Below are 25,387 nucleotides of genomic sequence, written 5' to 3' on the forward strand. Positions count from 1 at the left end.
TCTACACGCTAAAATACTTTTAGACTCCATTTAGACCCGTTCAATCACAACACTTTCGAAATTTGGAGGCATTATGTAACGTTAAATCTTTTGTTTTAAAGCTAGCTGTTTGGTAAGCGTTTACAGGTTATCGAAATGTGTTGTTATGTAGTCGTCTTCTTCTTTCGCAGTGTGTGTATAAATATGTCACAGTAGAGATGGCGATTCAGGACAATCCTAGGACAGATCGCGATCGCCGTTTGTCCTAGGACAGACTGCGATCGCGATCTTCCCTAGGACAATCACCGATTCTACTAGTAGAGATTGCGATCGCATTCTGTCCTAGGACAAACGGCGATCCAAACTTAATGGTGCTAAGATATTAAGGAAACAGCAATATTTTTTTATAAACCATGATTTTATTTAGTATTTGCAAACTCTGATCAAAGCTCAATTGATGCTAAGATAAAGGAAACAGCAATATACAGCAAAAATGTTTGATCACCCTCTAATTTTTATTGTTTTCCAAAGTTGTGAAATCATTCAGTATATGTCTGTGAAATGATGTAGGTGTGAAACTGTAGTATCTTGAAACTGAGATGGTTATTTTGACACCTGTGTTCTCCTAAGGTTGTGAATTCAATAGGTGTGAAACTGTGAGTATTATCTTGACGCCTCAAAATGTGCATACCGAAATGTGCGATCGCAATCTCTACTAGTAGAATCGTCGATTGTCCATCCTAGTACAGACCGCGATCGCAGTCTGCCCTAGGACAAATGGCGATCGCGATCTGTCCTAGGACAATCGCCGATTGTCCTGAATCACCATCTCTACTGTGACATATACATGAGCCAGGTGCCTGAAATTAAAGACTGAATAATTGATAAGATATCCTTGTGAAATAAAGCCATACAATACAAACATATCTTATGATATTGCACCTTTTAATTGGAAGTATATGTCAACGGGTACAAACGACAAACCGGCAGTAAACAAAACAAAACAAAACTCCACATCTGCCATACCAACTCAATGATACTTTCGACACTGATGAAACCTTATACTACTTTTCCACCGTTGGTCCAATATGCTACTGTGTATCAATATGTTCTGTAAAAACACACTTCGTCCACTGTACATGTGTCTCTCGTAAACTAACGCGTAACAAGGTATCAGGCTCCACAGCATAACAATCTTAGACATGTCTAGATAATCGACCAACTTTTAAGTTGTTAAAAACAAAATGAACGTTACGTATACAACAGAGATGAACGTTAAGAGAAAATGCACACACATGAATCGCCTCTTCCGTTGTGCCGATATATGTGCATATAATGGTAGCATCTAGCAAGCAGACTATGCTTTTGTCACGAAAACCTCACCATAGAATAGAAACACATATATATACATTCTTCACAAAATGACAATTAAGTTCCATAGACCGTGTGCAGCAAACTATTAACATGTTTAACAATTATGGAATGACACAGCATCCACAATGTATTCTATCAGTCACTCACGATAGTTTTACCATCATGCCTCTGAAACATAACTTCACACTAAAACACTCTGACCACAAGCTCAACACCAGAGTTTGGATTTTAGACTGTTGACAATGTTTGTCAAAGTTGAAAATGTAGCCTCAAAAACGTGGTCATTGACCGGCCTACTGGCCATGTTGTCAAGTGTCAGGCGATTGATACTAGCAACTCCAATGCAAATGATGGTGACGCCACTGTTCCGTATTGCTTCAGACTGGGGAATAACAGTACTGGATGAACTGTCCCTACCATCCGTTAATATGATCCCTATCTTCCTCGCCCCTACCCGCCCAAGCCGCGAGAACTGATCATTAAGAGCTCCCATGGCGGCAACGGGAGACCAGGCTGGTACACTAGTGAGACCACCTGACGTAATACTATGAATTGCAGTGATCAGTTGAGCCTTACTGTACATGTTATTAAGAGGAATGTTAACATTCGCACTTCTACCGATAAACTTCACAAAACCAATCCTGGCCTGATTTGCACCGGAGCCAATAGAGCCAATACTGTTGATCTCCAGCTCTATAAACCGTGAAACTGTGCTTAGGTGACCAGACACACTACCGGAAACATCCACGGCAAAGATGATGTCAGCGGCGCTGTTGCATGCTAAGCATAAAGGAACATAGATTTTCGTTATCAAAAGACGTCGAATTCTTTGTACATTTTATTTTTAGACATGCCTACAGAATTCTTTCTTCATGAGACATTTTCTAAAAACTTTGCCTAAGAATGTCACAAAATTATCTTACTGCAGATTATAACCTATATACTTTGTATACAATTATACACACACACACACACAAACACACACACACACAAACACATACATACATACATACATACATACATACATACATACATACATACATACAATGGCCTATCAATGACATCACAATGCCAAGTAACAGCAGCAGTGTAATGATTTCAGCAGATGATTATACTACCAGTAAGAATCACAATGCTCACAAGAAACGAACGAGGTACATGTAAATTACTCAAATCATTACAATAGCACATGTACAGACCAAGGACAGACTAAGTTCGCAGGATGTTTACCTTGACATGTAGCAGTACTACCACTCCACAGTCCAGAGGCGTTACACACACGCTCCGATGTTCCCGCCGGCAGGTACCCGTTGTTGCAGGTCACGACGCAACTAGAATCTTCGTTGTTTGCGTCTGAGCAGGAAACTATGCCATTCGCGGGAGGAGACAAGGCAGCGCAGACTGCTCTTGCTGTAGGGTCAAGGGATCAACACAATTAATCTACATCTCCAACTTTTCAACTGAAATGTCTGTCATTCTTTTGCATGAAAAACATATTGCTTTAAATTCATCAAAGATTTTTCCCAAAGAAATCAACAAAACGTTACAACTCCTCATAGACATAATGTATCTGCCCCAAAGTCCCCTGCCACCAAGCCTGCCTATGTGCTCAGGCCAGGCCACCAAGCATCGATCCCAAATAGCGTTTCTTTCACGTCGGTCCTCCCAATTAATGGGCTTGACTGGTCCGACCTACCTCGACAGACAGGGGCAGATGAACTCCACGCTCCGTTATACTGGCAGACCAATGTCGGGACTCCATCCAGTTTAAGCCCGCTGCTGCAGGTGACGGTGCATCGCGAACCCGAAAGGTTGGAGTTTGAGCAGAAAACCGTTCCATTCGTCACTGACAGGCTTGGGCAAACCACTGCAATAGAAAAAAAAGCAATCTACATTTCACCGAAAGTAAAAAGCTAGAACAATTACAATCACTGGAGGTCACTTGATTCTTCTTGTGCACAGAGGCTGATGTTTACCAAGAACACTAATAAAGAGATCAATGTGTATAAGACTGTCAACATTTATCATCATCTGTTCAGATGGCTATTTTGCGAAAACGGAACAACTGACATGGTTCCGCCTCATCATTACCTGTTTCACAGCGGGTCCCGCCGAACCCAGGCCTGCACACACACGTGTAACTGTTGATGCCGTCTGAGCAGGTCCCGCCATTGCGGCATGGATTGCTGGCACATTCATTGATGTCTGTCATGGAACGATAAAGAAAAAAATTCATGACCGGAAATAAAGAAAAGTAATTGAACATACAAAAAACAACACAGTCATCAACTCAAGATGTTCCTCGCCCTCAAGAGGTTTTCGTGCGCCGGATACGAATAAGATGGAATGAATGAATGAATGAATGAATGAATCTCGACTTTAAAAAAAATGTTTCAATACTATGGCTTACCAGTTTCACAATGTGTCCCGGTGAATCCAGGTCTGCACCAACACGTGTACCTGTTGACACCATCATAGCAGGTCCCATTATTCAGGCATGGACTGCTGGCACATTCATCAATGTCTGTTGGGGTCATCACAGTGACAAAGGTTGTAATTGTTAGACAAATCAAAACAAATCGATAAAGTTGATTCGAATAAACTTGGTCTCACCTTCTTCAAAGTATCACTTGCACCGTACGTATTAACAATTTTTAAAACATCAATGTAGCATCACCAAGGAGGGAATGCACATATATGTTTATTGTCTGAATGGAGCTGTCCACCTTACTTGTTTCACAGTGGGTCCCGGTGAACCCAGGCCTGCACACACACGTGTAACTGTTGACTCCATCCGAACAGGTTCCTCCATTACGGCATGGACTGCTGGCACATTCACTGATGTCTGTGGGGTAAGGATATTTAAACGTATCTATCTCTGTACTGTCTTTATCATAGATAACAAATACACCTAGGAATGAATGTTCAAATACGAGGAATGTTAGCATCAGAAATTCAGAATGAAAGGTTTCACCTTACCAGTCTCACAGCGTGTCCCGGTGAACCCAGGTCTGCACACACACGTGTAACTGTTGACTCCATCTGAGCAGGTCCCATTATTTAGACAGGGATTGCTGGCACATTCATCAATCTCTGTTGAAGGCATGACAGTTAGGGTATTTGGAACTGTTGATCTCGCTAGCGTCTTCATCATGGATAATTTATAGCCAAGAAGGAATGGCCAAATATGTTTATCAAGCTAAAGACGTTTTCACCTATTTCACAGTGAATACACACCCATTATCCCTCATTTTAGTCTACTCCAAATTACGTCGACACGTACACGTATTCATTTGTTTATTTCTCTAAAACTAGCGTTGTTGAATTCATGGAGCCTTTACGCTGAATTGTCAGGTGTGTTTACATATCGACACACAACATTATGACGGAACACATCATATAAAAAAAATCATAAAGGTTTAAGTTCATAAGCGCATTCTCCTATAGCATAGCCTTCCCGCGCAACTGTATACCTCCCCCGAACCCGATGGAGGTATACGCGGGTTCGGCTCTGCTATAGGAGAATGCATTGGCGAGTCTGTGACTGACGGTTGGAGCGCTCACACAGGCGGAACAAAAGCGCTCAGCAAGGACGAATCTCAGGCTAATAATGAATGAACCGGCTACACCAATTAAACTTCAACAAGAGAAGTACATGTGTATGAAAAGATGTTCTGGAGTTTGGACATTTGTTCTTACCTGGATTGCAGGAGGGAAGTCCGCTCCAGTCTCCTGATCCGGTGCACTGGAAACTGTCTGCTCCAGCCGGCTCATAACCAAATTGGCACGTGAGCTGACATGTTTCCTGGTATGTTGATCCTGAGCAGTTCAGCAGCCCATGGTCGGGAGCCTAGGAACAGAAAAAACCTTTATACGATACGTACATACGACCAAAGTGCTGAAACCAAATAAAGAACAAACAAGATAATTTCACAAAACGTCGAATATACTAGATAAGTGTCTGTTTCGTCGTCGCCACATACCTGCAGAGGTCCATGATCCTTGTCACAGTCTGTCTTTCTGCAGAATGGCTTCCTCGAAGCGTCAAAAGACTCTGTAGGTACATGGATATTTCTATTGATTTTCCGATGCAATTAAGCTAGGATACTGACGACTAATGGATGGACAACAATGACGGGAAAGCTCATACACATAACTGCCACTTTTAAGGATAGACGCACTTTCTTAAGCTTTCAGAACACAATGAACATCATCGGTGTGTGCACCAACAAAGAAATTCTAACATGTTTCTTACCTAGCTTTGCCATCTCCGTGGTGAGATTCATGTTGAGCATCCAGTCAGCGGTGTCGTGGCCACCGGGCAGTCCTTTCAGTCCGTCTCGGAGTGCGCCGTCCTGGGCGAAGGTACCGTTAACCGAGGCCGCCCGAAGGATGTCTTTTAGGAGATGCAGCGGCTGATCTCCCGTCACACCGATTCGAGAAAGGATCGCCGCTACCTCATCGGAGTCGGTGTTGTTCGGGATGCCCAGGCTTGTCGTGAGGCTGTCTGCTGTTGCGTTGGTCGCTCTACCGATACCGAGGAACGCAGACAGCACAGTCGGGTGGATGGGCGCGAAGTTCCCGCTGTTGCAGAAGACCAACCCGGCATCATCTTGGCGGAAGCCCCACGGGCAGCTCAGCCGGCAGATCCGTACGGTATGGTGGATGAAGGTGACGTTGTCACAGTTAAAGGTGCCGCCACTCTGGTAGTCCAGTGGGACGTTTTCGCACACTGTACATACCGATAAATCAATCAATTAATCGACTAACCAACCATAAAACCCTAAAGGTCCTGATTAGAAGACGTTGCAGCTTAGCCTAAGGCTGAATTCTGCCTACTTGTACAAGGCATTGGGTTTGCAATGAAATAATAACAAAACTGACCGTGGACTTAAGTGCAGATGCCAAGTTCGATGTTGTGGATAAGCTTTGCAATTGTAGATAAAAGACATGTAAACTTCCGCGTAAAAAAAACAAAACAACTGTAGCGACTGAGGTGAAAAGGCATCTTACATTCGCTGACTGTCTCCATGCAGTTCTGTCCTTCAGCACAGACGGGTGACTCCTTCCCTGTGGGGAACGGTGTTTTAACTTGTTACCAAGTAAACAATGGGGCTTGACAATAAGTTGAAGCATAGATAACTGAACAATGATAAGGGCACATACTGACACGAAATTATCTCAAAGAACGACTCAGTTGTCAGACCGAAAGTCTTGATTACAATTTATTTGTCAAAACCGAACTAAGGTCGTATTTACCGAGAAGCACCCCAAGGACACAGCCCAGGGCAGCTGCCACCAGTGCCGCTACCAGGAGAGCCAGCAACAACAGCTTTCTCTTCTTCCCGCTGGCCTTCCCCGCCGAACTCATAATGACCACGTCATCAGCGTCCTCGTGCCGGATGGAAACAGCGCTCGATGCCCTGGGAGGCGGATGCACCGTTGGCTGTTCCTAGAGAAAATAATGTCTGGATTACAGTGGATGTGACGCGTACCGTGGATTAAAGACGTGCCGATCTCTTAAACGTAAAGACAAGGCAGCTAGGTATAAAACAGAGGGTTGCAAGATCTACCTTTGGTCGCCATAGCTAGCCAGGCATTCACCAACAAGTTAGTGTGTTTGTTTGTTTGTTTGTTTGTTTGTTTGTTTGTTTGTTTGTCTAAAAGTTAGGTCAACCAGTACCTTGACAGGCGGATTCTCAGGATCGTCTTCGGGATCCTCATGGCCATCGTCGCTTGGCTGACTTCGCTCATCATCAAAAATGCTGGAAAGCAATAAACTAATGAATTCATACATTTACAGGAGAACAAAGAAAGACAAATTAAGATGTGCATGCACACTTTTGTATCGTAAGCAAACTGAGGAGACTTACGAAAGTTCTGAAGTCGTGCGGATCTCGTTGGACTCCGGCACATTTAGTTCCAGAGATGACGTGTCCGACTCCTGCTCTCCCGCTGTGTCTGTCTCTGGCTCAGGCGAGGAGGAAGTGCTGCCGAGCCCGCTCTCACTGCCGCTGTCTGTTTCGGGTACTCCGACCGAAAAGCTGTCATCCTCCTCTTTCTGCAACTCGTCACTCGGTTCCTAAATTTGATTAGCCACACAGACAGACAAACAGACAAACAAAATCAATACAAATCTATATATGAACAGGTTAGAGTTAGGCCAAGGGGTTTATACAGTAAACCGCACTTTATGTGCTGTATTTGCTTTGTACGGACGGCTGCTTCACACATGAAAAAGGTGCTATTCTGGGCGGTCGATTGTCAACAGAAAATAAATGGGATTTCGATGTTACTTAGGTACAATGTACCGTGTCTGGATTGGACTACAAGCAACTTTCATTGAGGGCCTGACGCCACTTTTTACGTATTACCTGTGACGCCATTCCTATGAATAGGCTAAACACCTTTTTAACACAGAAACGTTCTCAGCCTAATTGTGTCCGGAATCAACTTTCCATGTATTTGGCGATGACACTGGACACACGTGTTAGATATTTAGTATCAAGGTGGTTACATTGGGTGTCATTTCATTGAAAGGGCAATAAAGCAAGTGCGAAATAAGTTGCACATACGTTAAGCTCAAACCACTTTGTTTTTGGTTTCTGGTATTTGATGAATAGATAAATGACCATGAATGATACACATGCTGGGGAAGATGTCTATCTTACCTCTTCTGTCTTCAAAACGTCCCGCCAGGCATTGGCAGCGAGAGCGATGTGGACGGGCTGCAGTAGAGATGAGAAATGATACTTTTTAACACCATGTAGTTTTTCTGTTGAAAATTATGTAACGTTACTAGTACTTGTTAGTTTATGTTAAAAGAACAAAAAGTATTTTGCTTTTGAATTCGAACCATGTAGATCTAGAAGCGGAGGTGAGGGATGATAATATAGAACTGAGGAATTGACCGTAATGTATGAAACCTTTTGGTATTTGGAGGAAAAAATATCCATCACCGGAAAGGGTTATGAATGAATCTAGTCGACGTCTTTCAACGGAGCTGTCACTTGCAAACATTGTAGCGCTGTGTGATATTGTAACTTTTCGCTCATTTACTTGCATACTTTAATTTCTGAACAACCAGTAGACATGTAGCGTCTTCAACTGATTGATATCGCCAGAGTGACATCCTACCTTGGTCATGCGCGGTGGTGGTGGTGGTTGAGCTTTTTCGACAGGGATGCTTGGCTGAAACATGAAGCAAGATTACAATGGACAACCAGATAAACTGCGCTCTTGACATGTTAGGAACGAACGTTATGGTAACTTTTACAATATAAAAGATTCTCACGCAGTAAAAGCTTAGCATCTGTCTTTCGTCAGTGACTGGATGCTATCTAAAACATCTGACCGTTTACTATATCTATCCAGTTGCATGAATGACTTTTATATCGCGTATCTCATTACATTGATGTCTATAACCTTCATTGAAGTACATTTAAGTTATTTTTCGATAGTCCGCTGTCATTTTCATTGCTATGAGCGCTACTTAAGCCCTACAAAAAGATGCCGATTACTTTTTTTCTTTACATGGAGAAATGCTACGTACCTTAACTTTCGAAGTTTTGCGCTTCTTGGTGCCCAGGTATGACGACTGCACGATTCGGGAAGTCATGAGGTGGTCGCAGTACGTCGAACCCCATGCCGACTTCGTCGGTCCGCCTTCCGAGCTCAGAGTGCTGACAACCGACACCCGACTGAACGCGCGGGTTTTGTCAGGGGCTGGCATTTTAACGGCTAATTCGGCTCTGTTTGCCGAAAATAGGTCGATGTCGTGTCGATGCAAAAATTAAACCTTACAAAAGCGAGAACCTTAGAGGAAGGCACTGGTTAAGAGTGGTGCGCCTCTAGCTGTGGTCTCGTTTAAATACAATCTGAAGAGGAAATAACCTCACTGAAAAACTTAAGACGTTGTATCTATTCTAAGAATTTTTGCGCTATTTTTGTGCACCTTGCCGACTCGCGTGGCTTTTTTCCAGTCATTCTTTTGTTCATTCGTCCATTCATTCAACTTTTGTTTGCAAACTAATGAATTGTACATTTATTTCAGCTAATCTCCCGGCCACATCTAAAATGTACGTCAGGGCAGTTTCCTCATTCTTTATTCTTTACCTGTTGTGCCGCAAGAGAAATAGCGATAAGGTTACACCGAGTCTAATAAAAGCACAAGTTCGAGTTCCGAGGACAAAGTTCGAGTGGAGCACTGGCTTTCAGCCAACATTTTGTTCATTCTAGATGAGGTCATTAGATAGACTTCGATGGACTTTGAATTTAGGAGGTTTTAAACGACAGCAAGACCAGAGTAAACACAACGCCGACATTTATCTCAGTAAAGGTCAGGGTTTTTGCCTTGGAATATTTCCTCCTTAAATCGCCGACGCAATGTTTTTTATCGCCCAACGGGTGCAATCTGTGCCAGAAAAGGTTTTCAAAAACACTTTAACAGGGAATGGAGGGAAAATATAATCCTTTTATGGATCTTTCTATGCTTTAGGCCACAGCAAGTAAATTTAATGGATGACATCCGTATGCGATGAAACACATTGTGTATACAGCTCAATTAACTGGAAGTTGTCTGTCTGGAACCAAGGACATTACATAATATCCTTGCTAGAACAAATGCAGAAAACAGCTTGTTATACCATTATGGGCAGGAACTACACTGGGTATTCATATGCAATGAAACACCTTAGACTGTCAACATTAAACTGTCCTTGAAGATGTGCATGCAGCTCAATTAACTAGAACAAATCAGAAAACAGCTTGTCATACCATCATGGGCATATGCAATGAAACACCTTAGACTGTCAACATTTAACATGTTACGACATATTTGCCGATTTTGGGCATGTTGACCACCGTCGAAAGGCAATGAAATTTCTTGTTTTTTTTGCGTAGCAAAACCTTGTTGTTTTTTTAAATCAGGCGAAAATTAAGGAGCGCGCTGATGTCATCCATAAAAATTACTTGCTGTGGCCTTATATGGACAATACCGGGCGCGAAAATAGGCTTGAAGCAAGGGACATCGGGCAAACACTGTGCACCTAAAGGGCCTTGCCTTCATTACAACTCCCAATATACGCGTATATACGATCCAAATGTTGATACTTGTTTTGAAGTCCTGTCGGTAGTATTTGTGCCAGGACAACTGTGAATGCTTTGTATAGTGTACAATATCAATACCTTAAAGAGCGATGAAAGAATTCGAGTTCTAAAAACGCATCGGCGTCTTAGGCTTATCGGGGATTACTTGACATCGCTATGGGGTCTTGTGGTCGCCATAACAACGGGACGCTAAGTGCTGGCAGGACAGTCAACAAGTGGCTACTTTGGCCGCCCTTGATCTTATTTTCCCTCAACAGCCCGCCATTATCGAGCGCAGAGAACCAACTGTTGCTTCTTCGGTAGTGGAGGTCCAAGAGAACGAGCATGGCGTGCCATTTCAGTGCAAATCAGGTAGGCAGAGATGCGTTCTGTGTCGGCCAGCGCGGCGCGGCGAGAACCCGCCATGGCCTCACGGGCCGGTGATGTCCGTATGTTGACACTTGTTGGTTGATACAATGGCGAGGGCTTACCACAACAAACAGCGAAGGTTGCTTTAACAACAACCTGTCGAAAAAGACACCAGTTGTCGCTACCAGAATTTTGTTAAGTACCCCAGTTTGCCCACAACGGTTGGAAGATATTTGCTGAAAGTGTAGTGAGGGGGAGGGGCCCGAAGCAAGAAGGGGCAACGCTGTAAGGTTAAACTTGTAACAGTTGTGTTTGTGGCAAGGTTTAACGTTACATGTATCTGCTTTGACAAGGATACATTTATATGCAGTATAGACGTCGGCGAAAACGTTCTAAATCCTCGTCAAGTGTGTATTTGGGCATGTCTTAGGCTCATGAATATTCAACCACAAAGACACTGAAAGAAGGACATATTTAGTCTTCCTTTGTTGTGAACTGTTACATGTAACAAGCGTTGCTACATTAGAAGTGTTGCAATTTTGGCCGTCATAAAATCCTAATCCGTCATAAGCAAGCAAATCCAAAGAGATCACATTAACGCCTTCGGGACACCGTCTTCAGACGATCTCAGTCGTTCGTGGTGTTTAGGCCGACTTGTAGCATTAAACAACAACATCTAACATTACAGATGTCTGAGTGCAAACAAACAAACTGAGCCCTTGTTTGATATCGTACAATCTACAAATAACACCAGTTGTTCCGAGTGTAACAACTAACATAATCCCTTGTTAGATTACACGTTTAGTATCTGTGCATGTGAACATTTTTGTTGAAATGTTTTGTTTTTTTTTGTTCTTAATTTTTCAGTACCAGAATGCCTTCGATCCGAAGCGTCTGCAGAACTGGAACGTGCCCAGCAGCTACAAGGAGGTAAGATCCAGAGTCATGATCAAGTTCCCCTGTAATGTCAAGGGTTTGTGCTTCACCAACTTTACACAACCCTGTGGCTGGCGTCTGTACACAGCTCTCTGTACAATCAACGTCACTCACTCATGTCAAAGGAAACAACTGACAAGAACCCTTGTACTTTGTAGTACCTTCTTGTTGAGTTGCAATGCATTTTATTGTCAACCAGAGTATGTGTGAACTCAGCCCCTCAAAAAAAAGATACCACTCTTGCTTGCAATTCTTAAGTATACTAATGGGTTACCAGTGTTAATATTCATCTTAACAATTTTTTACCTATTCCTAAGCGAAATTTGATAGTGTATATGCTTATGTATTCTCAACATCTGTTGCTGTATGTCATTCCATAAGATCTAACAGTTTTCCATATTTTTCTTTACATCTTATGTCCTCATCCACTCTGTATTTTTCTTAGAAAGCATCTAGAAACGTCCATTACTAACAGAAATGTACAAGCTTTAAAGTTTACCAACGCTGCAGCCTGCACTCTTAACTAGTATCTGACTGTAAAATATTGTTCCCACCACAGAGGCCGACTAAGCTGGAAGGGTTTACCCAGATCGTAGCGAACAACCGCGGCCACCTCCTGCAGGGGGTCCCACGCTCGGTCACCTCGCCCTGGGGCACGTTCCTCGGCACCTGGGACATGCCCAAGTCTATCCCGCCCTGTCCGCCCACCAGTCTCACTGCACGGTCATCCAAGGCCGCCGAGAAGATCCTTGCGGCGCAACAGAGGTCCAAACTCAACACTGCCAGCAATGGCTTCAACATTGCTAAGCTACATGTAAGGACTCTCCAATATTTGTCAAGCTAGAAAGAGAATCAATTCAGTTCTCAACCTTCTCCCTGCTGCCTAACCCTGTTACCAAGGCAAATTTGGTGCCAAATTGCTACTTTACTAGGGAGAAGGTTAATCATTTTTAAAAGCTATGAAACTGTTCCCACATGTGCAAAATCTATTATTTTCCTTTCCATGTTTTCGGGGGTCTGTGGGCAAAAATGTACATGCATGTGTAAAATGCCAGCCGGCAACTTGGGACGGAGACTAAAATGATTGAACACTAAGAGGCAACAAGGCTGATGTCTAGGCTAATGAATATGCATTGTTTGCTTGTTTGCTAATGATTGAGAGCTGTTTTCATTCTACACAGAAATTGGAGTTGAGAGCGAGGTCTGCACCCCCTAAGCTGAAGTCCCCCGCCCCCGTGCGTCAGAAGTCTGCGACCCCCACCAAACCCCCCACCCCCGCTGCAGCAGAGAGGGTGCCGACACCCGCACTGGAGAAGGTTGTCGAGGTGGAAACATAGAAACTTTCTTCCAATCTTTTTTTCTGTACATTTCATTTCTGCGCATGTAAATAAAGCAATGGTCCCGGCAATGTTGCTTGTTTGTGTGAGATTATACAGACTGCTTCTAAGTCATGCAGTAAGAGAAATAGTGTCTGTAACTTGTCAGAGAAATCAAACTGTTTTAGAAAGATCTCTTTCCTGGATAAATAAAAAAGTCATGAATTGTAACTTGAGTTGTCCAAGAAGTAATTACTAAGCATATCTTGGAACTTTATACATGTGTAAGCTGTCTCTAGCATTAGAGCAGAAGACTTCTTTGCAAACGGATCCAAAGAAGTAAGAATGCTGTGAAGTATGGTGAACAGTGGAAGTTGTGTTGGATGGAAGGCATGTTTATTGTCCTGTGTGGTTCTATAGAGGCAGAGCACTGCATTCACTCCTGTATGTTGAATTAAAGGCTCAACAAAACTTACAAGATGGTAAATCAGCACACGTCCTGCCTACCTACACCTGAAGGGAAAATTACTAACACACTAGATTTACTTGTTTGGGCACAGAAAATGGTTCTATGACCACATTACTCTGTTCCCTTCTGCACCGGAAACTATAGACTAGTATGTGTACCATTATGTGTAAAATTAAATGTTCCACTAACGGAATCTTGTACGTATCATAACCTTAGCCATCATGATATCACTCATCAGAACATGCTGTGTGTGGTCAACTATTGGACTTGCATTGATTGGACTGGTAAACAACCATAAAAGCAGACAAAAAATGGAAGTATGGACAGACATCATCTTAGCAAGTAAAGTTCAGCACAGATTTATTTGACAAAAATATTCTGTCAAGTATCATCTTTTGCCTTCACTAATCCTTTGCACATGTCCATGTAATAATGTTATAGTCAAGTCACATGATGAAATAAAAGTTAGACTTAGAAGCAAAAATATAGCTATTCACACACTGTATCAAGTATTTCACAATCAAATGCTTCCAAGTGTATCCAATCATATTACACAATGTCATATTAGATATATTATTGTTGCTGAAAGCTGCTAGAGGGTAATTTGAGAAGTAATTATTACTTATTATTACAGTTGCAGATTGATACTTAGTTCTATAAACTGCTCAGCTGCTAGCCATGATTATGCAACTGTTAAGTCTTTACTTTTTTAGTCTTTTAATCATGTACTGTAAATGCATTTAATTTTGCTGTGATTTAATTTCGTGGCAGGGAAAAAATTGAGGTTTCGCTTTGGTTCTTAGTCCGTAGCTAAGAAAAAGGTGGTGGGCGGGCAGTAGATAAAACAAGAATTTTTGCGTTGGTTTTAGTTCCGTGGTGAGGAGGTACCACAAAAACTGCAAACATTAAACCGCCACAAACTTAAAAAATCCAAAGGTGCTAAACTATGTTGTCATATACACAGGACTGACACTTATGATGCCATACTTATAATGCTAAAGACAAACCCTGTTATCTCCTAAACCAACTAACATAAATAAAAAGTGGTCTCCTTCGACTCCTTGTCTATGAATATCATGTTTTGTTTACTCATTTTACATTTACCAATAAGCATTGTTGCACTATAGAATGTTCAACTGCAATAGCTCAATATCGAAAACAGTCTTTCTTATATCTTTGCAAGTTGACCCATGTACCTAATGATAATAGGTACCATTTTCTTTTACCAAAACTTTGATCAAGAATATACATAAATGCACAGCAGGACTAGGAGCACTTTTCGTGGTGGAATATGTCCACAAAATGCCATGGATACACACCTTTCTCACCCACTATAGCACAGACCTGGACCTGAAATTAAAAAAACATAATACTGATAACAATACTGCATACAGAGTCATGAATACAGCGGATTGAGCGGAAACAACAAAGTTCATACATCACTTCGTTCGTTACTGGTCTTACTTAAGCAAGGTTAAAAATACATTTTCTGCACACAGTAGAACTGACCGAGAAGACCACTCGGGACTGATAGGATCTGGTCTATGAGGACAGATGCTTGGGTTAGTGGGGAAAATAATCCTATAGGATCACCAGAAAATGGTCACTTTGGCAAAGTGGCCCTTATGTACTAGTAGTCCCATCGTGGTCCCGTGTACAGGTTTGACTGTAGCTGGTATACTAGTAAGTGGGCATCTTGGTGTGCTAGTATGTATCTGTATCTATATAGCTGGTATAAATGCCTTTTGAGTAACACACTCATGTATGAATAAGTTGTTGAGTCTTAAGGTGATCTAACCCACCTTTCTCCAGTGCCCTGAGCTCCATGCCTTCATGTCTGAGCTTGAGTCTGTACAGGTGTCCCATGAGGTCTGCTCTGTGCTGCTCGTCTGCTATCCCCATCCTCTCCAGTTTCTCATCTGTCAGCCGCATCAGGGACTGGCCTGAGATGGGGGGGAAATTACTACAGTGAGCCACAAGGCTGGATTTTGTTAATGAATCCATCAAAATCACTCACTAATTAACTATCCAGTTTAACATCTTCTGATCCCCATCATCTGGTGGTTTGATGTGCTTGAAATCTAACAAATTAAAACAAACTGTGTCCGTTTCCTTCAAGAAATTCCCACAGAAATATGAATATATTTGATTTTGATAGCCCATACAGCATACTAGACATTGCAAAGGAACTGTTAAAGTAAAGTACAATGCAGCTTTCTATGGTGATTTGTAAAGATTAAAGCATAATCATAAAAAGAGAGAATGCAGTACCTGTGATTTCATGGAATGTAAAAGCCTCTGCGTACTTTCTGTAGTAGTCTGCACAATGCTTCTTGAACCATCTCATCACTTCCTCGTGGGACCAGATGTATGCTGAAGCAGAGAAGACACAGGGACGCTTTATCAAAATACACTTACGGGTGACTACTTCCCTGGTGTCTTTCACAAAATACACTTACGGGTGACTACTTCCCTGGTGTCTTTCACAATAATTTTAAGTGAACAATGTTCCTTGTGAGAATTGTTCATTGTATTCTTATAAATCATGCCTCCCAAAGCAGGATACTAGACTAGCTTCGAAACCCTTACACACACACACGCACGCACGCACAAACACGTAGACAGACATGCACACACACACACACACACACACACATACATGCACACACACACACACACACATACATGTACACACACCTACCTGGTTTAGTCTGTTTATGTTTCTGTCTGCTGGCACCACTACTGCTGGCTTGATCACTCTGCCTTCTGCTCAGAGGCACCTTCACATCAGTGTCCATCCTCTGATCTCCCACAGTTTACACACAGACACCCTGGAACAAACTTGTCGTTAGAAATCTGACTTTCACTGTTAAAGTTTTAGACAATCACCAAAAACATATAATCATTCTCTAAAGTTAAGTCTTACGTTGGCAAAATAATTACTGGACCTTTCCCAAAAAGTAATTGCTAGTAACTTTTATTAGTTCCATAAGGCTTTGCCCCCCTCCCCAACCTACCAAAACAACAGCCTGCCTATCAATCATAAACTTTGACTAACACAAGTGGCGTGGAGACCAAAACGTGTTTAAGCTCATAAAGTACCTCGCAAAAGATTTGGATCACCTAAATAAAACCTTACACAGCAGTTTAATAACATAAAATGATAAACGCCACAGACACCTACTTCTTCCTCTGTCGCTGACGCTCAGAGTCGTGTGTCCCCCATCGACGAGTGGAATGTTCCACCGCAAAGCATAGCGGGAAGGGACAACATGGCGGACATTGTGAAACTGGATCTGTACGGCTTGTTAGAAATCGACCCCAGCGCCGACGAGAAAGCGGTACGGCACCAATAGCGACAGTTCCTGATATATTATCATAATTTCAACTGATATGCACAATGTTGATGCATTGTGTCGAGTTATTCCGTAGTAAATTTCAATGTTATCGAGTGAGTAGGGAGGGGGGCAGTGAAGTGATCATGACATTTTACTGGCATGTCAGGAAACATTACAAGTTTACGTCGTAGTGTCATGGTAAAAGTTTGGATACATAATCAACGCTATGATGAAGGGATGCAGAACTGATAGCTGTTTTAGTACATGCATTATCTTGAGCTATTCCGAAATGAGTGTCATTGATATGTAGTGAATCTAGGGGAGGGTGTATACTGATCATGACGTTTTCGCAACGTATTCACAACGAAACCAGTCAGGAAACGTTACAAATTTACGCCACAGAGCAATAAGTTCAGCACCATTACATCTACATAATTTGCTGGTACCCACACAAATAGCCCCAGCAGGGGCAAAGTTGGGGGGGGGGGGTTGTTGAGGTCTCGGGCTAAGGCGGGCAGGCCTCCAGCCTGGCACGGAACAAGTATTAGGAGTAATACAGAATTGATGTCTATTTTAGCGCATGTGTGCATATCACAGGAATCAGGATACTATTTTGTACCTGACTAACTGGCATCTGTTAATTTGTTGTAAACTTCACAGATCAAGAAGGCCTACAGAAAGAAAGCACTGACATGCCATCCTGACAAGAACCCAGACAACCCCAGAGCAGGTAACGCAGACTTACACTTCTATCTATTCATTTAATATTGTTTCCATGGTGTCAAATTGTACTTTTAATATTGCATTTTGATAAAAAAAGCAACCTGCTGACAAGATACTGAAATCCATTGTTGTTCCACATAGCCAAAAGATGCACTCAAGATCACCTCTTTTCAAAGTCCTTCCATTGGAAATTTACAGCTCAAGTTATAGAACTTATCCTGAGTCTAATTTCTTGTCTACTTCTTGTCGTTTCAGCGGATCTATTCCACCAGCTTTCAAAAGCACTTGAAGTCCTCACAGATGTGGCTGCTAAGGTACTGAGATTCTTCTTTGTCCTATACATTACATCATGTACTGTAAAGGTTTTTTTTACTGATGGATGACAATAAGGAAGCACTGAATTTTGATTTTGAATAGAAACGTTGATGTACCAGACACAATGTGTATTCTGCAGCACTACCAAGGGCATCATTGTACCAAGGAGGTTAAATACATATCTAACCTCCTTGGTTGTACATTGTATATTCAATATAATGTCCTTTTTTTGTTTAACGTTTAAATTTATTTTTGCAGGCAGCCTATGACAAGGTCTTAAGAGCCAGGAAACAAACTGAGATCAGAAATAGACATCTTGACAGCAAGCGGAAAAAATTCAAGGATGGTAAGTGTAATTCATAATACCATATGTCCTTCTCAATTAAGATTTGAATGGGTTTTTTCTTGCAGTCCTCCAGGATTCATATAGTGATTGTTTTGATTTGTCCGTATGGTCATTTTTTCATTGCTGTTTATCTATTCAGACCTTGAGGCAAGGGAACAGGCAGCTGCTACAGAGAAAGCTGCAGACATCACAGCTACACGAGACCTGGAAGCAGAGGTGGGTCTGTGCAGTTCATCTATGTAGAAGTGGCCTTCTTGGTCATCAAAGAGCGGTATGAACTGACAAGTACCTTGAAAGTTTGGTCCTTGTAATATGACACCACATTGACAAGTTTCATTCTGTAAACATTGAGTGAAAAGGGCAGTTTGTTTTCATACATAGTCACCTAACACAATAAACAAAATTGTGCTCAAAAGAGCTGGTCTTTGAAAGCAGTTTCCTTAGTATGTGTGGATGATTTCAGTTATCAATATTGAACCCTGACCCTGCCCTACAGATTAAAAGATTACGAGAAGAAGGATCAAGACAGCTGGAGCAGGAAAGAGAACTTCTCAGACAGCAGTTGGAGAGGGAGAAGGAAGCTAAAGGTACTGCACAATCTTCTATCTGTCAAAGCAATGACAAACAGTTTGACTTTTGTAGTGAAGACAATTCAAGACATGCATTCTATTCCATTATACTCTCTATATAGCCTCCCTCAGTCAGTATCGACCATGGTAAAATCCTAACTGATATTCTATTCTAATGATATTTCTATTCTATTTTATTTTATTCTATTCTATAGGATACTGGATATGCCCAGGTGTATGCTTGGTTTATGCTTGTTCACTTCTCACATTTGTATTTGTTTGACTTGTCCTCTTTTCAATGTATGCAGCACAATCAACTGAAGTAGAAACACCAAAACTAAAGGTACGGATTTCTTTATACATGAAGATGTGTTTATGGTACTGGCTTTGATAATTGTATTTTCATGTTGTCAGGCTTACTTTGTTTTGTATTTTTACAGAAATTGATGGCAAGTGTATGTACTCCCAGCTTTCCGTGTGATTTCCACATGTTTTGACTGTTGTTGTTGTTGTTTAGGTGAAGTGGAAGAGTAAAAAGGGAGATGAGACCAATGGAGGATACTCATACAACTTCCTTATGAGCTGCTTTAGAAAGGCAAGGTTTCGATATATCTTACCTACCTACCATATATGCCTATATATGTGCCGTATATGTGCTCATCAGAAGGTGCAACCTTTAACCAAGAATACAGATACATGTAGTCACCTCCATAGACTCTACATGCTTGTTTTGCAACATTTTTTGTATTGAGTTCTTGTAAATCCTGTTTCATCTAAGCAGGCGTATAGGCTATTAAATCACCAAGCAGATGCAGGATCCAACTCAGTCACTGTGTTTTACACAAAGGGTAACGAGGTGCACTCATAAAAAGACATACTAAATGCTGCATAAAACACTGAGGCTGAGCATCTGATTGGAGACTATAGAACACTTCGCTTACTGATGGTTTCAAGTTTTCCTGGAGAAGGACCACAATATTCAATACAGCCTCAGATGTAGTCATGGTAATCAATAATATGCATGTTGTTGTTGCAGTATGGAGATGTGCTGAATCTGCTGGTGTCAAGTAAGAAAAACGGCAGCGCAGTCGTGGAGTTTGCAAATCAGCAGGCTGCAGTAAGTGTTTAAACTCATTCATTTTCTGTCATCTGGATATGAAATGCTAGTCTTTTGAAACATAATATCCTGTGCCAAAGGTCACACCAAGGAAACATCTCAGTGTTCATTTCAAAGAAAGAAAATGAGGAATAAAAACTTAAGAAAGTAAAATGATAGAAGTTTCAACTCACTTCAGTTGTCACATTCTGCAGGGTAGCCCTTTCCAGTATAACAGGTGTATAGTGTATCAGTTGTTAAAAGTTAATTGCAGTAGACAACCTCGAGTCAACGGTACACACTTATGCCTCATCTTCAAAAAGGATGCTGTAGCCAGCTTCTTTTCTTGGTGAAGGTTGTTGGGCTGGTGTACAGAGTCTGGAGCTCCAGAACAATTCACCAGCGGAGTTGAGTCCAATGGAAGAAATTGTGTACGGTTGACTTGATGTTATCCACTACAATTCCCTAATGTATCAGTTGTTGTCACCAGTTTGTCTTTGAATGAAATCCATGAATGTTTTCCAGATAATGGCAGTGGAGTACGAGGTGGGAAATCTCAGCAACCCCCTGCAGCTGTCCTGGTTGTCAGGGAAACCAGAGGAGGGCCGACGCCCGACAACATCTGCTGCAGCACCAACACCTGTCATAGCCAGCAGGTGGGAAACACAGGTGAGCCCTCTCCCTGCTGACTTCAGCTCTTTGCATGCATCACTTACAATAAACAGAGCTGACAACTATACGTGTACATCCTCATATAATTTATGAAGCCTCTTTCACATACATTTCACAACAGGACTATGCCAAAAGATTTTTCAGATGGAACAAGTCTCAAATAGAAATATTCATGTATTTTTATGAGCTTTCAAATCCACCTCTCTCAAATCAATGTGTCTTTTGTAACCTCATACAAATCTTACCACTAACAACTCATAGGTTGTACATAAAACAGCCTAATAGACTGCAGCCATTTTGTATACTTTGCTTACATTGGCAGGGTGCGAAATACCTGGTTGCACATTGCACAGTGCAACAAGATTTCGGTTGGTGCAAGTTAATTCCAAACCCAGGTAGCGCAGTGTGCAACCTTATATTTTGAGCCAAAGATCTCAATCGGAGCCCTGGAAGCTCACAAAAATACAGTGTCACTCTCATAAAATTCGGTAAATCTTCAATTGAAATAAAGAAATCAACACTTTTTCGTTTTAAACCATCCAAACCCTTCATAGATCGTGGAATCTGAGCTGAAAAAGACGAAAACACACTGCCCTCGGCTAAACAAGATGTTGTTAGGTCAATGGGAACACTATCTAATTTATATTTTGAAATATTAGTAGTATTATACGCTACATACGAGCTTGATTTGAAGAAATCGGTGAATGTTGCTGGAGCAACCTGAAATTTGGATGTGCAACCTAGCCTTTGCCCTAGGTTGCAACATGGGCAACCTGGCTCAAAAAAGTATTTCGCACCCTGATTGGCAATTGCTGTGGAAAGAACATATAATACCAAACGTGGCATTCCTATGGAAAGAAATACAATCATGTTCTTGAACACATAATCTTAATTCCTCCAGACACCTCCAAGATTGGAACCATCTTCTGCCACAGTGAGCGACCAAGACTTTGAGAACTTGGTCCTGATGAGGATGAGACAAGCCCAGGAGAGGAAGAGACTGGCAGAACAGATGCAGAGAGAAGACCAGGAAGAGGGAAAAAAAGAGGAAAAGGAAGAGGGCAAGGAAATAAACGTTTGACACAGGAGCAACGTCAGATCTTAGCATTAGCAGACCTTAGTTGTTTCAGTTCTGTAGTTTGTTTTGTAGTAGAATTTTTAACCAGAACTGAAGCTCTGGAAATTGCCAACCTTTTTAATCTCCCCAATCTTTTCATGTAAAGAAGAATCCAAAGACAAGTGAAAAAAGACAAACCAATTTATTTTTCCTCTTCTGTTTATGATGTACATGTATCCCAATATATGGGTTAATAATACCATATGAAACTTGAGACTTTAGCCCATCTGTACTGCTCATAATATATATGACAAGTCTTGTACACAATAGATTTTGTGTTAGGCTCTTTCTAGGCGTTTCGTATAACATGTAAGGTATGCTAATATTAATAAAGGTATTTTATCTCTCAATCTCATGGTCCTCCTCTCAAATTTCTATACTATGGAAAAATACATCACTATAAAATCCCAGCATCAAAAAAGCCTAGCATATATAGTGCTACCAATAATTTCATCAATTTCTTCTATCCTTAACCTGCTCAACCACCTACCAAGTAAAGCTTCTTCCCTTAATGGAAAGACTTCCTCAAGCTGCCCTTTGTTGACTGAAATGTTTTGACATTGGGATCACCTAGGTATAATTACGTCCACTTCACCATGATGGTATACCTGGACTATTTGCTTAGTCTGGCTTATACATAAGGTGTGATATGGCACGTTTGCTTACTTTCTAGCCAACAAATCATCACGGATCAGCTGTCTCTGTTCTGATGAGCTAAAAAAAATTGCTATGAATCAATCCCATGCAGGGAAATGCTCTCGTTTTGCACCAATGTTGAAAAACAGAATGCCAACAGTATGCTATGAATGCACTGTAACTTCTCAAATATAAAAGAATACACACATGAAATTTTCATATGCCACAATGTTGTTACGTGCAATTACCTATGGAAGGAGACTTAATAGAGAAATAAATAGTTTTCCCAATAAGTGGGGATGATGAGGATGATGATGGAGGGTGCGTGTACTATCTCACCACTTCACTTCCAGTCCAACTGTACTAACCACATGTTATACACCTCAAGAGGAAAAGGAAGAGGGCAAGGAAATAAACGTTTGACACAGGAGCAACGTCAGATCTTAGCATTAGCAGACCTTAGTTGTTTCAGTTCTGTAGTTTGTTTTGTAGTAGAATTTTTAACCAGAACTGAAGCTCTGGAAATTGCCAACCTTTTTAATCTCCCCAATCTTTTCATGTAAAGAAGAATCCAAAGACAAGTGAAAAAAGACAAACCAATTTATTTTTCCTCTTCTGTTTATGATGTACATGTATCCCAATATATGGGTTAATAATACCATATGAAACTTGAGACTTTAGCCCATCTGTACTGCTCATAATATATATGACAAGTCTTGTACACAATAGATTTTGTGTTAGGCTCTTTCTAGGCGTTTCGTATAACATGTAAGGTATGCTAATATTAATAAAGGTATTTTATCTCTCAATCTCATGGTCCTCCTCTCAAATTTCTATACTATGGAAAAATACATCACTATAAAATCCCAGCATCAAAAAAGCCTAGCATATATAGTGCTACCAATAATTTCATCAATTTCTTCTATCCTTAACCTGCTCAACCACCTACCAAGTAAAGCTTCTTCCCTTAATGGAAAGACTTCCTCAAGCTGCCCTTTGTTGACTGAAATGTTTTGACATTGGGATCACCTAGGTATAATTACGTCCACTTCACCATGATGGTATACCTGGACTATTTGCTTAGTCTGGCTTATACATAAGGTGTGATATGGCACGTTTGCTTACTTTCTAGCCAACAAATCATCACGGATCAGCTGTCTCTGTTCTGATGAGCTAAAAAAAATTGCTATGAATCAATCCCATGCAGGGAAATGCTCTCGTTTTGCACCAATGTTGAAAAACAGAATGCCAACAGTATGCTATGAATGCACTGTAACTTCTCAAATATAAAAGAATACACACATGAAATTTTCATATGCCACAATGTTGTTACGTGCAATTACCTATGGAAGGAGACTTAATAGAGAAATAAATAGTTTTCCCAATACATGATCAACAAAGCTTTCCCAGAGCCAAACTTATGCTGCATACTTCATGATTTGATACTAAAGGATTTACAATACATGATACTGCAATATTAAAGGTAGTCAGTAGTAGCGCTGTCATGACAAGTCCATATCGGACAGTTTCTGTGGTGCAGCCTCCCCGTTGGTGGCTGCTGCCTTCTCTTGGTGACCGTTTCCCTGCTTCTTCTGCTGCGCGAGTGCCTTGTGTAACGTCCAGGCGCAGGTCTGCCCGATCCCCGTCATCCCCACCACCCGCCAGCCACGCTTCTCCAGCAGGTCCAGCACCACGCGGGGAGACTTGGGCGTCCGCCACTCTTTGCTGTGAAACGACAAGAGCTGGGATTAAAACTCTCGACCTTTCAGTTCATAGACAGGAACACCTGGACCATGCACACAAGCAATAAGCTGGTTCACGGTATGAACTGCGCATGACTGATATGGTGAATTGTGGGTAATATGTCAAAGTTGAAGGACGCACGAACAAAACATGTCTGGAAATGTATCAGTATAACGCATGGTCTAAACCAGGACTGTTTACAAGTAATAGGGGCTTTCACCTCTGACCTTGTACATGCACAGTTTACAACATGTCAACCAGCTAAAAGACAGTTTACGTACCGCTTATTGTGCTGGGATCATTCCCACCAGTGAGAAGATCAATCTAAGGTTACATCAAATTACCCTATGGTCTGCCGACTATTTTTTCCAACTACAAGGAGGTGGAATTCATACGATGTACAGGCATTAATGGTATCAATTGAACCTCCTTGCTTCAACTTTCCAAACTAGCAGACCTGGTAGCCTGTGTTTACAACATCTCTCGCTGGCAGAGGTTAATGACCACCCCTCCCCTGTAGGCGGCGGTAACTGTCGGGCTGGTCGCTAGGAGCATGATTTAGTCAGGCTACTAGCAGCGTGCAGCCCAGGCCGGTACTTACAAGTTGTTTCCCAGCATCTGCTGCAGAGTCGCCCCCAGATACTCCATCAAGTCCTTGTCTGACTCCACATCCCCTACAATGGTGGGACCACACTCCTGCAAAACCAAAGGTATCCTCATACATACATATGGCCTCCTTTGATCAATATTGACCATGATAAAAGCCTAATTCACATCAACCCTACTATATGAAACAGCCCTATATGAGAATGACAGTCTCTCAGCCACATACAATGTAGGTATTAAAGCTGACTCTGTTGTAAGATCTTGTAAAGTTCTTTCCTCATGCAAGCACACATATATTTGTCCACTTTTACCTTATAGCAAGCTACTACATGTAGTAACCTTGTCCTGAGATTTAGCCAATTGTTGTGTAACTAATCAACATGACTGGGATTTGATTGCGAAGTTAAAGGAAGCTATAAATTGTATTACATATACGCCCCCTTGAAGATCCTTGAAGGGCATACCTGCACATATATGACAAGCACATGTTGTATCTAGTTGGCCTAAATTGTACTCTTTTTGTTACCATTCGAATCTGCGTGCTGATGAGCAGGTACGGCATGGTGCTTTGCACTTCCAACTGCGTTTGGAGCTGCGAAACGTCTTGGTCGTACTTCTCAGCTCGCTGATGTCTTCCCCAAGGACTTCTCGAGTGTTTGTAACAATTTCGCGTTCATGACGTCACACCGGAAGTAA

The 25,387-nt window shown here is 41.6% G+C and overlaps 5 protein-coding genes across 6 annotated transcripts; 2 read left to right on the top strand and 3 right to left on the bottom strand.

Annotated features, from left to right (window-relative positions):
* Positions 1–907: 907 nt before the first annotated feature.
* On the bottom strand, positions 908–9,766 carry LOC136433827 (uncharacterized). The gene is made up of 17 exons (XM_066426364.1): positions 8,906–9,766; positions 8,491–8,544; positions 8,025–8,081; positions 7,227–7,435; positions 7,037–7,118; positions 6,613–6,805; positions 6,367–6,423; positions 5,609–6,085; positions 5,337–5,407; positions 5,053–5,203; positions 4,333–4,446; positions 4,085–4,198; positions 3,764–3,877; positions 3,445–3,558; positions 3,050–3,220; positions 2,584–2,763; positions 908–2,133 (listed from the first exon to the last, which is right to left on the bottom strand). Exons 1-17 carry the CDS (start codon positions 9,083–9,085, stop codon positions 1,562–1,564), a joined length of 2,910 nt encoding a protein of 969 aa, XP_066282461.1. The 5' UTR covers positions 9,086–9,766; the 3' UTR covers positions 908–1,561.
* An 846-nt stretch (positions 9,767–10,612) lies between these two features.
* LOC136433830 (protein Flattop homolog) lies at positions 10,613–14,587 on the top strand. Its single transcript, XM_066426370.1, has 4 exons — positions 10,613–10,812; positions 11,677–11,739; positions 12,305–12,559; positions 12,927–14,587. Exons 1-4 carry the CDS (start codon positions 10,786–10,788, stop codon positions 13,080–13,082), a joined length of 501 nt encoding a protein of 166 aa, XP_066282467.1. The 5' UTR covers positions 10,613–10,785; the 3' UTR covers positions 13,083–14,587.
* On the bottom strand, positions 13,874–16,825 carry LOC136433831 (protein aveugle-like). The gene is made up of 5 exons (XM_066426371.1): positions 16,715–16,825; positions 16,232–16,361; positions 15,802–15,903; positions 15,333–15,473; positions 13,874–14,880 (listed from the first exon to the last, which is right to left on the bottom strand). Exons 2-5 carry the CDS (start codon positions 16,326–16,328, stop codon positions 14,855–14,857), a joined length of 366 nt encoding a protein of 121 aa, XP_066282468.1. The 5' UTR covers positions 16,329–16,361; positions 16,715–16,825; the 3' UTR covers positions 13,874–14,854.
* On the top strand, positions 16,764–22,515 carry LOC136433829 (dnaJ homolog subfamily C member 17-like). 2 transcript variants are annotated; one of them, XM_066426368.1, is made up of 11 exons: positions 16,764–16,871; positions 17,529–17,598; positions 17,847–17,905; positions 18,165–18,252; positions 18,392–18,468; positions 18,749–18,839; positions 19,121–19,164; positions 19,339–19,416; positions 19,858–19,938; positions 20,443–20,586; positions 21,491–22,515. In XM_066426368.1, the coding sequence occupies exons 1-11, from the start codon at positions 16,803–16,805 to the stop codon at positions 21,668–21,670; spliced, it is 981 nt and encodes a 326-aa protein (XP_066282465.1). In that variant the 5' UTR covers positions 16,764–16,802; the 3' UTR covers positions 21,671–22,515. The 2 variants fall into 2 exon arrangements, with proteins under 2 accessions (XP_066282465.1, XP_066282466.1); XM_066426369.1 differs by having other exon boundaries at positions 19,130–19,164.
* Positions 22,516–22,927: 412 nt separating this feature from the next.
* Positions 22,928–25,376, bottom strand: LOC136433832 (GTP cyclohydrolase 1 feedback regulatory protein-like). Its single transcript, XM_066426372.1, has 3 exons — positions 25,218–25,376; positions 24,687–24,781; positions 22,928–24,067 (listed from the first exon to the last, which is right to left on the bottom strand). The coding sequence occupies exons 1-3, from the start codon at positions 25,251–25,253 to the stop codon at positions 23,845–23,847; spliced, it is 354 nt and encodes a 117-aa protein (XP_066282469.1). The 5' UTR covers positions 25,254–25,376; the 3' UTR covers positions 22,928–23,844.
* Between the last annotated feature and the right edge of the window lie 11 nt (positions 25,377–25,387).

This window comes from Branchiostoma lanceolatum, chromosome 4, assembly GCF_035083965.1.
Source record: "Branchiostoma lanceolatum isolate klBraLanc5 chromosome 4, klBraLanc5.hap2, whole genome shotgun sequence".
NCBI classification, from domain to species: Eukaryota; Metazoa; Chordata; class Leptocardii; order Amphioxiformes; family Branchiostomatidae; genus Branchiostoma; species Branchiostoma lanceolatum.